Raw genomic sequence first — 14,678 nt, forward strand, 5'->3', positions numbered from 1 at the left:
GATCCACACACTTCGATACTAGCTAGATATTTTTAGTAATAACTCTCGAATAAGAAGGATCGATCACAAACTTTGGGCATACTAGTCAGAGTTTTTAAACAATAACTCTCGCATGACTAGGACTGATCTCAAATTTGGCTTTGATTAGTGGAGTTATTCAAAAACATTCATCGCATGGTCCTATTAAATTCTTGCGCAAATTTAAAAGTAATCTAAAGTTGTATTAGTACAGGCTTAAAAATAGTAAGAACCCAGTTCCAGGAAAGTAGAACCCCACCTCATTGTAATGAGATCAAATCAAACATGTCTTTTATTAAATGAGTTTTTAAAAACATCCCTTGCATGGTAGAAGTAAATTCCTGTGCAAAATGATGGCAAGATAAACCAGTATTAGAGCGAGATCAAAATAACAAGGACCTAGTTTATAAGGAAATGGAACCCCATCCCAGGGTAGTGAGAACAAGCTGAGTTATGCACGGTAACAAGACCCCAGTTCCAAGACGGTGGGGCCCTATTCTCAGGACAACGAGAGTTCGTTATAAGAGTAAAAAAACGTTTCATAAAGAAGTTTATACATAAGATTTATCATAGCTGGAGCAAACAAAAATCATTTAGCAAAGAACTTCGATGGAGCGAGAGAAAAAAAATTACACGAAGAAGCTTTCTTAGAACCAGAGCAAAAAGGGAAAAATGATAAATCTTTTGCAAGAAGAGGTTGTTGGGAATGGAATAAAAGAGTGAGGAGAAAGGAAAAAAAAATCGCAAGGAGGGATGACGAAAAAAACAAAAACAAAAAAGGTGATGTACAAAAAAATATATATATATAATATGATGATCTCAAACGTATGAGTTTCATATTTAACTCATTCTCCCCTAATCGGGTTTGACATATAGTGAAGCATCACTCGAAAAAGCAATGAAGAATGTCATGTATCAAGATCTCAGTGCATGAGTAGTTAAGTTATTTTACAATCATTCATCCAAAAGGCGCGGATCATGTTAGAGCAATGCTAGATCTAACCCACAAGTTTTGACATCTCAAGCATGTTGTCAATGTTAGATGATCAAAACTATATCTTGATTTCTAGTCTACTAAGTCAAATCTTGGACTAGGTTAGAATTTGGTAGTTGAGTTTCAGACATCACCCTTGGAGACTGAAGATCGACGAAGACATTTAGGGAACTTCTGTATCAGGCATGTGAAGACTGGACCATTATTTTACTTAGTATCTTACCATTCTATCAAGTCTCGGACTAGGTTAGAATTTGGTAGTTGAGTATCAAACATTACCCTTGAAAACTGAAGATCGACGAAGACATTTAGAGAACTTCTGTATCAGGTAAGTGAAGCTTGAACCATTTTATTTTACTCAATATCTTACCATTCTATCTTTTTGAGACAATTTCGTATTACGTCAAGTAGATTTATAAATAAGAAATTTCTAGTCAAGCTTGTCTTGTTAAAAATCTCGAAATATGATTCGAGCAAAGATGTTCAACGATCCTTAACAACATTAGTTATAAGCAATTTATTGTGTGAATTAATTTGTGGATCAATTGAAAATTGCCCATGCAAATGATTTTATTACGTGGGAATATTTCAAACATCATAAAATAGATTTCTTGAACTGTATGATATTTCGGCTCGGGGTAGGTTGGCGAACCAGTTCGCAAACCATAAATATTTGAGTTTCAGAAATACAGTTCAGTTGAGTACAGTTTACGAACCCGGTTCATGAACCGTGGTGAACTGATTTATTAAAGTTGGTATTATATGCTAGCAGTTAGCGAACCCGGTTCACAAACCGTAGTCAACTGAGTTAGGTAGTCCTATAGGGTTGGAAAACCCGGTACACGAACCATTGCACCCAGACTCGTGAACAAGACTAACGATTCACAAACCGTTCTGCCAACTGTCCCAGTAGGTTTTAGCATATGCTCAAAGACTTGTTTTTAAATATGTTTAGCATTGCTAGAACTCTCTCAAACAGTTCTAAGACTTCATTGATCACCCAAACACTTATGAGTGTGCATCATGATTAATTTCTTAGGTGTTTAAATGAACGTCAAATTGCTTTAGTTTTTTGGCATACTTGACAAAATGAACATTCATTATACACGGTTCCATAACCGGTTCCTAGTTTATATTCTTCTATTGTATTTTCAAGACCTAGAAGTGTTTGTTTGATTCCCAAGTTATTTTAGTTTGAATTCTAAGCAATCCCCGGTCTATAAATAAAGATGTTCTTTCAACTGGAAAATTCAATCTCTAACACTTTGTGTCCTAGTTGATTCTAAAGTCGTCCTCTATAGACCTGTGTTTCCTCTTAGAAACATAATTAGGTCCACGATTAAAGACTTTGCTTCGGGGATTCGTGAATCCAGCATGTTTGACTATCTTTATCTTGATAGTTCGTGTATCTTGATCTTGCTTTTTGTTATCGAGGTTTTCGTAATCTCTTTCAGACAAGATAGATAGTAATCGCAAAGTTCTCTTGGTCTCAGAATTTGTGATTTCGTCAAGATAGATATCGGAAAAATAATCTTAGTTGATCTTTTGAAGATTGTTTTTGAGAGGTGGTTAAGAATCTAGGCCGCTCTTTATGAGTCATAAGTTCCAGATGAGGTCTGCTAACTTTTTCTATTGCAAACAGATATCCTTACCTTGATCTTTGATCTAAACGGAAATCAAATAAGCTTATCTGTTAAAGGAAGATTGGTATCAAAAGTCTTCGCTTAGGTTGAAGAAACTCTTAGGCTATAAAAGACGTCATCTAACGGAATCAATTGCGTAGAGCCTTGCGAAGTTCAAGAGACGTAAGGAGCGCGACTGTAACTGAATCGCTTGTAGGCTGGGTTCATCTCAAATACATTCCACCCAACGTCTGATAGTAGGCTAGTGTCTGCAGCAGCTTAATACAATTTGGTGTAACGTGTTCACATCTGGACGAGGTTCCGGGATTTTTCTGCAGTTGCACTTTCCTCGTTAACAAAACTTCTGGTGTCTTGTGTGTTTCCTTTTTCGCATTATATTAGTTATCTTTATAATTCGATTTGCGCAAGCTGTACGTATTCAATCTTAGTAGATACGTCCATCTAATTGTGATCGATTACGATACTCGTTCTTGTATAATTCATATATTGAAAGATAGATAACAAGTTTAATATATTTAATTACTTGCAGAATTCCGATTGAATTATTTGGGTACGACTAGATTGATCTTGGATATTGACTTTTGAGATGTCCATGTACTCTTCTTAACAATCAGGTTCACAGATTCTTTGTCTATATACATACTGATTGAAATGAGGTTAGAGATATAAATATATATACATATTGTCAAGGATCATTCAGTTGGTCAACTTGCAATTGTATTAGATTTTGTCCATGCAGGTTGTTGAACGAAAAAAAGTTGGTGGTTTAATTGGCACCCATGCGTTTTCAGATCATATCTCGGTATCACCTTCATTAACTGAACATCAACATGAGTTTATTATAATGTAAGCCCAAGGATCTATACTTCATGGATGCAATATGCTAGCTTTTTCAAAACAGTGAAACTATAACACTACCACAGTACGATTAGAAAAGTCTTCCATCATGCAAACCTCACCTCATAAGTGGACATTTAAGTATTTCTCTAATCGCAAGAACAAAATCTCATCAACTTTTTCGCCAATGCACCCACGAAATCTTGTCTCAAAAATGAAACCAACACCAATTCTTAACCCAAAAGACTCATACATTATCTAAGAGACATACCAACGTGTGATCGAGTAAACTGGTAAGGATTCATATTCTTCTTCTCTGAAGTATGAGACAGTTTAAGCGCACGTCATATCTGGTACAAAGGGTTTCGATACCAAGATTTTTTTTTCTTTTTCTTGGAACCAAATGTGTTACTTAGATCAACCAACAAATATGTTACTTAGATAGATCAACCAACAAGTAGTACATGATGCTAACAAAACTACTCTTGCCAAGTAATCTTGCGTGCATAAGAATGACAAATATACAAGCCCATGTAACTAAGGCAAGATACTATTCATAACAAAATATACTCGTAGCATCCGAGAATGACATCATTCATAAAAAGTATGAGCCATAAGATTTCTTCGATAACACCCAATCGAAAGCCTATTAAATGTTGGAGACATGTAACAACAATCGTAATAATTTAGAAGAAAATACTTAGCTCAAACCGACGCTTGACTGATGTTCCTGGAGATGCACAAATAATTGTTGCAGGAACTAGTAGAGGCACGTTTGAGATACGCTGACCTAAAGGCAGTATCGCCTGCTACTCCCCTGAGATGCTATAGCAGTTGGCGAGTCACCTCCAGGATACAACTACTGATAGTACCCCTCAATGTAGCATACAAAGAAGGTACTCTAAGAGCTTGGCAGCGATTTATGAATAAAATGAAATAGTTACAGAGAAACTAAAATAGTAGCAGAGAAGAATAAGAGAGGAAGAAGCTACTTCTTCTCTGTTGTGTCTCTAATGAGCTGAAAACTACTCTCTTATATAGTGTTTTATGATGTTACAAACAAGAGGAAAAAGCCATGCAAAGAACCCATGCGTATGACAGAAATACTGGTAATGTTTGTTTAAAACAGTGCAAGACCAAATCAGAGAGTTGCTTTTGTCAGTCATAGAGCAGAGTGTTGCTTTTGCAGAAAACATCTTTAGCTTTTGTCAGGTTCAGAAAAACAACTTTTTCTTCTGCCAGTGTCTAAAGCATGCGGGACACACAAGTCTGACAGACATAGAAGTCAAGCCAAAACACGTTCAGACAAGGAGTAAGATTCTTCTACATGTGTGGAAAACGCGTGCGAAGACTTTCAGCAAAAAGATAAGATCTAGTGAACCCACACCCACACCCGAACCCGACAGGACGGACGGCGGCGTGCGTGCTTTGGTGCGAAGCATCGTGCGTACGGGAAAGGAAACCTTGCCCTAGTCTAGGTATTATCCCTCACACAAAAGTGTATTGACCCAAAGGGCCATCCCTTTAGCCAATTCTATGGTATTTAAGTCTAAAACTCTTTAGATTTTAGTCTATGTGGGACTATTGTTTTATCTATTCAAATGAAAAAAACAACTAGTGGGCAATAGGTCTAGGGATCAAATCATAGTCCATGCATGTTTGGTTTTAAAACAAAAACCCGTTTTTTTCTAACAATCCCCCACATTAATGATAAAACATGTCGACAAAAATACGAGAAAACAGAATACATCAAAATTAGGCTAAGGTGTCCCAGAGATTGAACCTTAACTTAGTGAGAGGTTACCGGAACTGCTTGTTGTAACGGTGAACACAATGTCTTGAACCGCCAACAGTGAATGCAATTCAGAAATAACAACCACACTTGATGTCTCAAAGAAAAGCTGTCAAGCTCTTGCCGTTATGCCCGTTTTGGCCATGGGCTAAATCCCGAACTTAATGAATGTCTCTAGAGAATCAGCTCAAATTCTCATAGGAAGTGGCCCCACTTCCAACATCCACATAGGTGAGTCTATTAAGAGTGTCCTGCCACACCCCTTTTTAAGAAAAGCCATGGTACTCATTTAGATCTCAACAGATCATCTTAACTCATGTAGGTAGCACTATCACACAGTTACACCATAGGGAGGGACTAAGATAGTGTTGTCTCGATATGTCTCATTGAACCTTGATCTTGGAGCTCCATTCACAAGGTTGAGTATCCTTTATGGATATTTATTCTATGAGCTTAAGTCCCATCCCCTTCGATGTGGATCTAACTACCTCTCTAGATAACCCTTTCGTCAAATGATCTGCAATATTCTCTTTAGACCTCACAAAGTCTATAGAGATGATACCAGTAGAGAGTAGTTGTTTCACTGTCTTGTATCTTCTTTTTAGATTTATAGACTTTCCGTTGTATACACTATTCTTTGCGCAACCAATAACATCTTGACTTTCACAGTGGATTGCGATCGAAGACACAGGCTTGGGCCAGAGTGGAATTCCTCCCAGGAAACCTCGTATCCATTCAACTTCCTCTCTAGCTTTCTCCAAGGCTATAAACTCAGACTCCATTGTGGATCGAGCTATACATGTCTGTTTGGAAGACTTCCATGACACAAACGCACCTCCAAGTGTGAAGATGTACCCACTAGTGTATTTGCACTCATCTGAGTCTGATATCCAGTTGGCATCACAATACCCTTATAGTACAGCAAGATACTTCCCAAAACTTAAGCAATAGTGTGAAGTTCCTCTCAGGTACCGAAGAACTCTGTAGAGAGCATTCCAGTGATCCTTCCCAGGGTTGTAAGTGTACCTGCTTAATCTACTGACAGTGTAGGCAATGTCAAGTCTTGTGCAGTTCATCAAATACATAAGACTGCCAATAATGCGAGAATACTCAAGTTGAGAAATTCCCTCACCCTTGTTCTTTTTCAAATTACAATTGGATCATAAGGAGTAGATACAGGTTTAGCATTTTCATGATTAAACCTCTTAAGTACAGTTTTAGCATAATGAGATTGACTAAGACTATATCCATCAGACGTCTTTCTGATTTTCACCTCTAAGATTACATATGTGGGGCCTAAGTCTTTCATGTCAAAATTTCCGTTAAGCATGATTTTAGTGGTATTAATAATACCAAGGTTACTGCCTAATATGAGCATATCATCAACATACAGGCACACAATAACATGAGAATCATCCACAGATTTAATGTAAACACATTTATCAGATTCATTAACCTTGAAGCCATTAGATATCATTACATGATCAATTTTTTCATTCCACTGTTTAGGTGTTTGTTTTAAACCATATAGAGATTTGTTCAATTTGCATACTTTGTCTTCAAAACCTTTCACAACAAAACCTTCAGGTTGGTCCATATAAATTTCTTCATTCAATTCACCATATAAAAAGCAGTTTTAACATCCATCTGATGTATATGCAAATCATAAATAGAAGCAATAGCAATCAGCATCCGGATAGAAGTGATTCTGTGACCGGTGAATAGGTATCAAAGAAATCTAATCCTTCCTGTTGTCTATACCCCTTAGCTACCAACCTAGCTTTGTGTTTTTCTATAGTTCCATCTGTTCTAAGTTTCCTTTTGAAGACCCACTTGCAACCTATGGTTTTACTACCAGGAGGTAAGTCTACAAGCTCCCAAGTTTCATTTTGTTGAATGGAATCCCACTCATTATGAAGCTTCTTCCCAGAAGGGAGCTTCCGGAGAAGTCATAGCTTCCTTATAGGTTTGGGGTTCAGACTCTACCGTAAGAGTCACAAAATCTGGACCGAAACTTTCTCGGTTCTGACCCTCTTACTTCTTCTAGGTTCGGTCAGCATCTAGAAGGGGGTTGACTAGTCGAAGGAACATCTGTGAGATCATCGCGGACCCTTTTATGGTCCAGACCCTAAAGGAAAATGTGTTCAAAAACACTGCATCTCTGGATTCCATTATGGTGTTCTGACCAATACCATGAACCTATAAGCACTAGTGTGCTCAGGATATCCTAGGAAAACACAATCACAGTTTTAGGTCCTATTTTGGTTTTCTTGGAACGAGGATGGCCACCTTGGCCAAACACCCCCACACTTTAAAGAATGGATAGGAAGGTTGTCTACCTCTCCATAACTCATATGGAGTTTTGTCAGATTTCTTAAATGGTACTCGGTTCAATATATAGCAAGCAGAGAGAATTGCTTCCCCCCACAGGTTCGAAGGTAGCCCTGAAGTAGCTAACATAGCGTTCACCATATCTATGAGTGTTCGGTTTTTCCTTTCAGCTACTCCATTCGACTCGGGTGAAGAAGGTGCAATAGTTTCATGAATGATGCCATTAAGTTTGTTAAATTCTCCTATAGGTATCACATACTCATCGCCTCGGTCTGACCTAAGAGTTTTAATTGTAACACCTCTTTGGTTTTCTACTTCAAGTTTATATAATTTGAAAGCGTCTAAGGCTTCATCTTTACTTCTAAGAAGATAAACCTGACAATATCGAGAGTAATCATCGATAAAAGTGATGTACCATTTTTTACCACCTCTAGTTGGTGTTGATTTCAAATCTCCTAAATCCGAGTGGATTAGTTCTAGGGGAGTTGTACTGCGTTCAACCTTTTTGTTAAAGGGTTTTCTTGCATATTTAGATTCAACGCAAATTTCACATTTATGACCTCTGTCAATGTTTATTTTAGGAATGCAACCTAAAGTAGCAAGTCTTTCAATGGATTTGAAATTAACATGTCCTAGTCTATCATGCCAAACATGTGAGGAGTCACAAACATAAGCAGAACAAGATGCATTAACATTCAAGTTCAAAGAAAGTACACTAAGCTTAATCATGTTTTCATTGACATAACCTTTTCCTACGAAGTCACCACCCTTAGAGATTACAACTTTGTTAGATTTAGCTACAAACTTAAAACCTTTCCCAAGTAAGATGGTTTTTGAGATAAGATTCTTGCATATGTCCGGGACGTGATACACGTCATTCAATCCAAGAGTTTTTCCTAAAGTGAGCTTCAATTCAATCTTGCCTTTTCCCACCACTTTCGTGGTGGAAGAGTTCCCCATAAACAATTTCTCATCGTCTCCCACTGTGTCATAAGAGGAGAAAGCATTTCTGAACTTGCATACATGCCTGGTGGCTCCAGAATCTAACCACCAGTCTCTCACATTGGTCACATTAGAGACAAGGTTGACTTCAGACACCATGCCAGTAAAATATCCAGACTCATCTACTATGTTTGCCTTATGTTTCTGTCTTGGATCATTTTTGGTCTTTTTAGGCGCCCTACAGTCTTTGGCCATATGACCGGTCTTACCACAGTTATAGCAGTCACCTTTGATGGTGTTTTTAGAGACACCACCCTTTGGTTTAAGATGGTTACCTTTGGAGTTACGACGTTTGTTACCATTTTTGATGGATTCAGATTTTCCTTCATGCCCTTTCTTTGATGCAACATTATCGTTTAGGATATGAGCTTTGTTGGACATGTCTTTGCTCAGCATCAGGCTCTCGTCCTTGCAGCACAGTAGTTCCTCAACTTGGATCTTTTTCCCCAGCTCTATCATGGTGATTTCACGAGTCTTGTGTTGCAGCCTCCTCTTGTACTCGTTCCATGAGGGTGGAAGCTTTTCAATCACTGCAGATACTTGTAGAGCTTCATCAACAAACATGCCTTCAACAAGAATTTCGTTGATGATTAGCTGGAGTTCCATGAATTGTTCAACTACAGGATTTTCATCAGTCATCTTATATTCAAGGAACCTAGCCACCAATAACTTCTTACTTCCAGCAGTCTTAGCAAGATATTTTTCTTCCAGGGCTTCCCATAAATCAAAAGCAGTAAAATTTTCTTTTTGCATTATAAAAGTCATACAAGGAGTCATCCAGACAATTAAGTATATGGTTTTTGCACATGTAATTCTTCCTAGTCCACCTATCCAGTCTATCTTCATAACCACGGTCATGAAGCCTTCTTGAGGGTTTTTCTAAAGCAACTTCATCTAACCTTTGGTCTTTTAAAAAGAATAACATTTTGGACTGCCATCGTTTAAAGTCTTTTCCTCTAAACTTTGGGGGTTTGTCTACAGTACTTTTTACCATGTTGTTACAACAAAAATATAGTAATGAAGGATATTGCCTTTATATTGTTGGAGACATGTAACAACAATCGTAATACTTTAGAAGAAAATACTTAGCTCAAACCGACGCTTGACTGATGTTCCTGGAGATGCACAGATAATTGTTGCAGGAACTAGTAGAGGCACGTATGAGATACGCTGACCTAAAGGCAACATCGCCTGCTACTCCTCTGAGATGCTATAGCAGTTGGCGAGTCACCTCCAGGATACAACTACTGATAGTACTCCTCAATGTATCATACAAAAAAGGTACTCTAAGATCTTGGCAGAGATTTATGAAGAAAATGAAATAGTTACAGAAAAACTAAAACAGTAACATAGAAGAATAAGAGAGGAAGAAGCTACTTCTTCTCTGCTGTGTCTCTAATGAGCTGAAAACTACTCTCTTATATAGTGTTTTATGATGTTACAAACAAGGGGAAAAGCCATGCAAAGAACCCATGCGTATGACAGAAATACTGGTAATGTTTGTTTAAAAACAGTGCAAGACCAAATCAGATAGTTGCTTTTGTCAGTCATAGAGCAGAGTGTTGCTTTTGCATAAAACAACTTTAGCTTTTGTCAGGTTCAGAAAAACAGCTTTTGCTTCTGCCAGTGTCTAAAGCATGGCAGAGATTTATGAAGAAAATGAAATAGTTACAGAGAAACTAAAACAATAGCAGAGAAGAATAAGAGAGGAAGAAGCTACTTCTTCTCTGTTGTGTCTCTAATGAGCTGAAAACTACTCTCTTATATAGTGTTTTATGATGTTACAAACAAGAGGGAAAAGCCATGCAAAGAACCCATGCGTATGACAAAAATACTGGTAATGTTTGTTTAAAAACAGTGCAAGAACAAATCAAATAGTTGCTTTTATCAGTCATAGAGCAGAGTGTTGCTTTTGCAGAAAACAACTTTAGCTTTTGTCAGGTTCAGAAAAACAGCTTTTGCTTCTGCCAGTGTCTAAAGCATGACAGAGATTTATGAAGAAAATGAAATAGTTACAGAGAAACTAAAACAATAGCAGAGAAGAAAAAGAGAGGAAGAAGCTACTTCTTCTCTGTTGTGTCTCTAATGAGCTGAAAACTACTCTCTTATATAGTGTTTTATGATGTTACAAACAAGGGGGAAAATCCATGCAAAGAACCCATGCGTATGACAGAAATACTGGTAATGTTTGTTTAAAAACAGTGCAAGACCAAATCAGATAGTTGCTTTTGTCAGTCATAGAGCAGAGTGTTGCTTTTGCAGAAAACAACTTTAGCTTTTGTCAGGTTCAGAAAAACAGCTTTTGCTTCTGCCAGTGTCTAAAGCATGGTAGAGATTTATGAAGAAAATGAAATAGTTACAGAGAAACTAAAACAATAGCAGAGAAGAATAAGAGAGGAAGAAGCTACTTCTTCTCTGTTGTGTCTCTAATGAGCTGAAAACTACTCTCTTATATAGTGTTTTATGATGTTACAAACAAGAGGAAAAAGCCATGCAAAGAACCCATGCGTATGACAGAAATACTGGTAATGTTTGTTTAAAAACAGTGCAAGAACAAATCAGATAGTTGCTTTTGTCAGTCATAGAGCAGAGTGTTGCTTTTGCAGAAAACAACTTTAGCTTTTGTCAGGTTCAGAAAAACAACTTTTGCTTCTGCCAGCGTCTAAAGCATGGCAGAGATTTATGAAGAAAATGAAATAATTACAGAGAAACTAAAACAATAGCAAAGAAGAAAAAGAGAGGAAGAAGCTACTTCTTCTCTGTTGTGTCTCTAATGAGCTGAAAACTACTCTCTTATATAGTGTTTTATGATGTTACAAACAAGAGGAAAAAGCCATGCAAAGAACCCATGCGTATGACAGAAATACTGGTAATGTTTGTTTAAAAACAGTGCAAGACCAAATCAGATAGTTGCTTTTGTCAGTCATAGAGCAGAGTGTTGCTTTTGCAGAAAACAACTTTAGCTTTTGTCAGGTTCAGAAAAACAGCTTTTGCTTCTGCCAGCGTCTAAAGCATGGCAGAGATTTATGAAGAAAATGAAATAGTTACAGAGAAACTAAAACAATAGCAGAGAAGAATAAGAGAGGAAGAAGCTACTTCTTCTCTGTTGTGTCTCTAATGAGCTGAAAACTACTCTCTTATATAGTGTTTTATGATGTTACAAACAAGAGGGAAAAGCCATGCAAAGAACCCATGCGTATGACAAAAATACTGGTAATGTTTGTTTAAAAACAGTGCAAGAACAAATCAAATAGTTGCTTTTATCAGTCATAGAGCAGAGTGTTGCTTTTGCAGAAAACAACTTTAGCTTTTGTCAGGTTCAGAAAAACAACTTTTGCTTCTGCCAGTGTCTAAAGCATGCGGGACACACAAGTCAGACATAGAAGTCAAGGCATAAAGATAGAATCACCCGACGGGAAGGCAACCTTGCCCTATTATAGGTCTTCTCCCTCACACAAAAGTGTGTTGACCCAAAGGGCCATATCCTTTAGCCAATTCTATGGTATTTAAATCTAAAACACTTTACATTTTAGTCTATGTGGTACTATTGTTTTATCTATTCAAATTAAAAGAACAATTAGTGGGCAATAGGTCTAGGGATCAAATCATAATCCATGCATATTTGGTTTTAAAACAAAAACTCGTTTTTTTTCTAACATTAAATTCCCAGAATTACATTCGTATCCAGTCAATCATCGCATGAGTCAGGTATCCACCAGTAAAGAAAGGGATGAACTGGGTCAGGGCGGCGGACTTGGGCACCAAATGCTCAGCCAGAGCCTTCGATATGTAAGATATTAATTGAGCTTCCTAATGATCCAAAACGAAAACGTAACTCGATAACTTTATCTGGGTAAAATCTCGGACCTCTTATTTTGAAATTTTATAGCTGTAACATGTATGGCAAGCATTTGCACACTTTGCACAAGTCAAACTTGTACAAATATAATGAAACAACACCGAATTTCAAGGAAAATATAATTATATCTAAGTTCAATACTGCCCTTTGGATTGCTAACTTGTTTCCGCGAGACTTTATCCGTCTAGATGAGTTTTTTCGGCCAAACCTGGCTCGCCGACATTATAAAACTCAGTCACGGTCATGGATCGAGATTTTAAATCTCGACGACATCTCGGCCATCACATTGTCTGAACCTGTACAAATTGGAGCAAAGAAAAAAAATGAACCTGTACAAAATGGGCTCAAAGATGACCACCGAAAGAGCTCTTTTTTGACTCGTTTATTATCCATGACAATGTTGCAAACTTGAACGAGCAAGTGACGATCCAATAACTCGCCGTGTTGGATGAACTTGATTCGCATCAAAATATCCAGTCTGACTCATCACAGTCAAACGTTAACACAAAAAAAATAAAATGAGTCGGCCTCAGGTCAAATCAACTCCAGCTAATAACTGCTGCAACGCATCAAGTACTAAACCTTGTCAAAGACTGTAGCACTAAGGATGAAATTACAAAAAAAAATAACAATTTAGAAACCGGCCCTTCTCTTTCAACTTTTATCCTAATCCACGTCATCAATCCGCATGATCTCCAAACTCTCCAATCGAAACCCACCGATCTATACCCAATAATCAATTCCCAGCCGTCGATCCTCACTTCAAAACCCTCTTGTTTTTCTCCATCAGATTCGATCCAAAACCAAAACCAAAACCAAAAACACAAACACTCCCTTTTTATATCCTTGTTTAACCTTTCATTCTCATCTTCTCCCCAACCAAACAAACACTCCCCTTTCTTCTGCTGTGTTTGTCTTCATCCTTTTTCTTTAATGGCGATGGTTCCTCGATCACTCCCACAGTACCCAGAGGTATGAAAAACACACACCCCCCGTTTTATTTTATCAATTTTAGTCATAGATTTGTATTAATTTTGTTGTTTTTTGTGATTTGCAGATGATATTTAGAGCAATTTCAGCTCTAAATGAAGCAGCAGGTTCAAACAAATCAAGTATTTCAAACTACATAGAATCAACATACGGAGATCTACCAGCAGGACATACAGAGCTACTAACTCAGAACTTGGATAAACTTAAGGAGAGTGGGGAGCTTGTTTTTGTGAAGAATAACTACATGCGTCCAAACCCAGATGCACCAGCAAAAAGAGGTCGAGGTCGTCCACCTAAACCTAAATCTGCAGCAGCAATGGCTTTAGCTGCTGCTAAAGCTGCTCATGTTGGTCCACCAAGAGGTAGAGGTAGACCACCAAAGAATAAAGATGAGTCTGGTGGTGCTTCTGTTGCTGAGAAAAGAAAGGTTTCTGAACCTTCTGGAAGACCAAGAGGTAGACCTAAAAAGGTCAAGGCTGATGAAGGGGAGGGTGAAGGTGGTGATGATGAAGAAGGTGATGATGATGAAGTTGTTCCAGCTGGTGTTCCTGGTGGTGGTGGTGCAGGTGGACTTAACATCACTGGTTCTCCTAAACCTCGTGGTAGACCTCCAAAGGTTAAGGCTCCTTTTGGTACTGTGGGTTTCTGATCTGAACAAGGAGAAGGTGATGTGGTAGATTGTGACTGATTTTTAGGGTAGTTTATGGATGGGGCTCTCTGATCTTTTGTGAGTAATGGGTTTAATTCTTACTTCTGTTGGGTGTAGTCCTTTTTAATTTTAGCTGTAAGTTTGTGTGTTGCTGCTGCCTTTTGTTATCTGTAATTGCATGTACATTTGATGCAGAAGAAACATGAGAAGAATGAATGACTCTTTATGTTTTTTCAAGTTGATCTAGGGTGTGGGGGGTTTCTAATTTACTCTTTAGTTGTGTTTGTTCAACTTAATTTCAATGGAATCAATAGATCTTGTTACTAATTTCATTAGTCCTTGTTTTGAGTGGGTATTTTTTCATTTGCTACAAAGATATTCAGTTGCAGTTTGTGATGAAGAATGTACTTTTTGAGATTGTTTGTTATTACTTTGGGTTTCTGTTGCTTGAGACAGAGAGACAGCAACAAAAAGGGTTTTGAATGTTTGATGTGGATAGACCCCCATGTTTAATCTTTAGCAAATAGTGAAATTTGAGTTGAATCAACCCTTTTCATTATTAC

General features: G+C 37.6%; 1 protein-coding gene across 1 annotated transcript; it reads left to right on the forward strand.

The window, feature by feature from the left end:
• Positions 1 to 13,302: 13,302 nt before the first annotated feature.
• Positions 13,303 to 14,447, forward strand: LOC113273894 (HMG-Y-related protein A-like). The gene is made up of 2 exons (XM_026523472.1): positions 13,303 to 13,448; positions 13,534 to 14,447. Exons 1-2 carry the CDS (start codon positions 13,410 to 13,412, stop codon positions 14,113 to 14,115), a joined length of 621 nt encoding a protein of 206 aa, XP_026379257.1. The 5' UTR covers positions 13,303 to 13,409; the 3' UTR covers positions 14,116 to 14,447.
• The last annotated feature ends 231 nt before the right edge of the window (positions 14,448 to 14,678 follow it).

Source organism: Papaver somniferum, chromosome 4, assembly GCF_003573695.1.
Source record: "Papaver somniferum cultivar HN1 chromosome 4, ASM357369v1, whole genome shotgun sequence".
Taxonomy (NCBI): domain Eukaryota; kingdom Viridiplantae; phylum Streptophyta; class Magnoliopsida; order Ranunculales; family Papaveraceae; genus Papaver; species Papaver somniferum.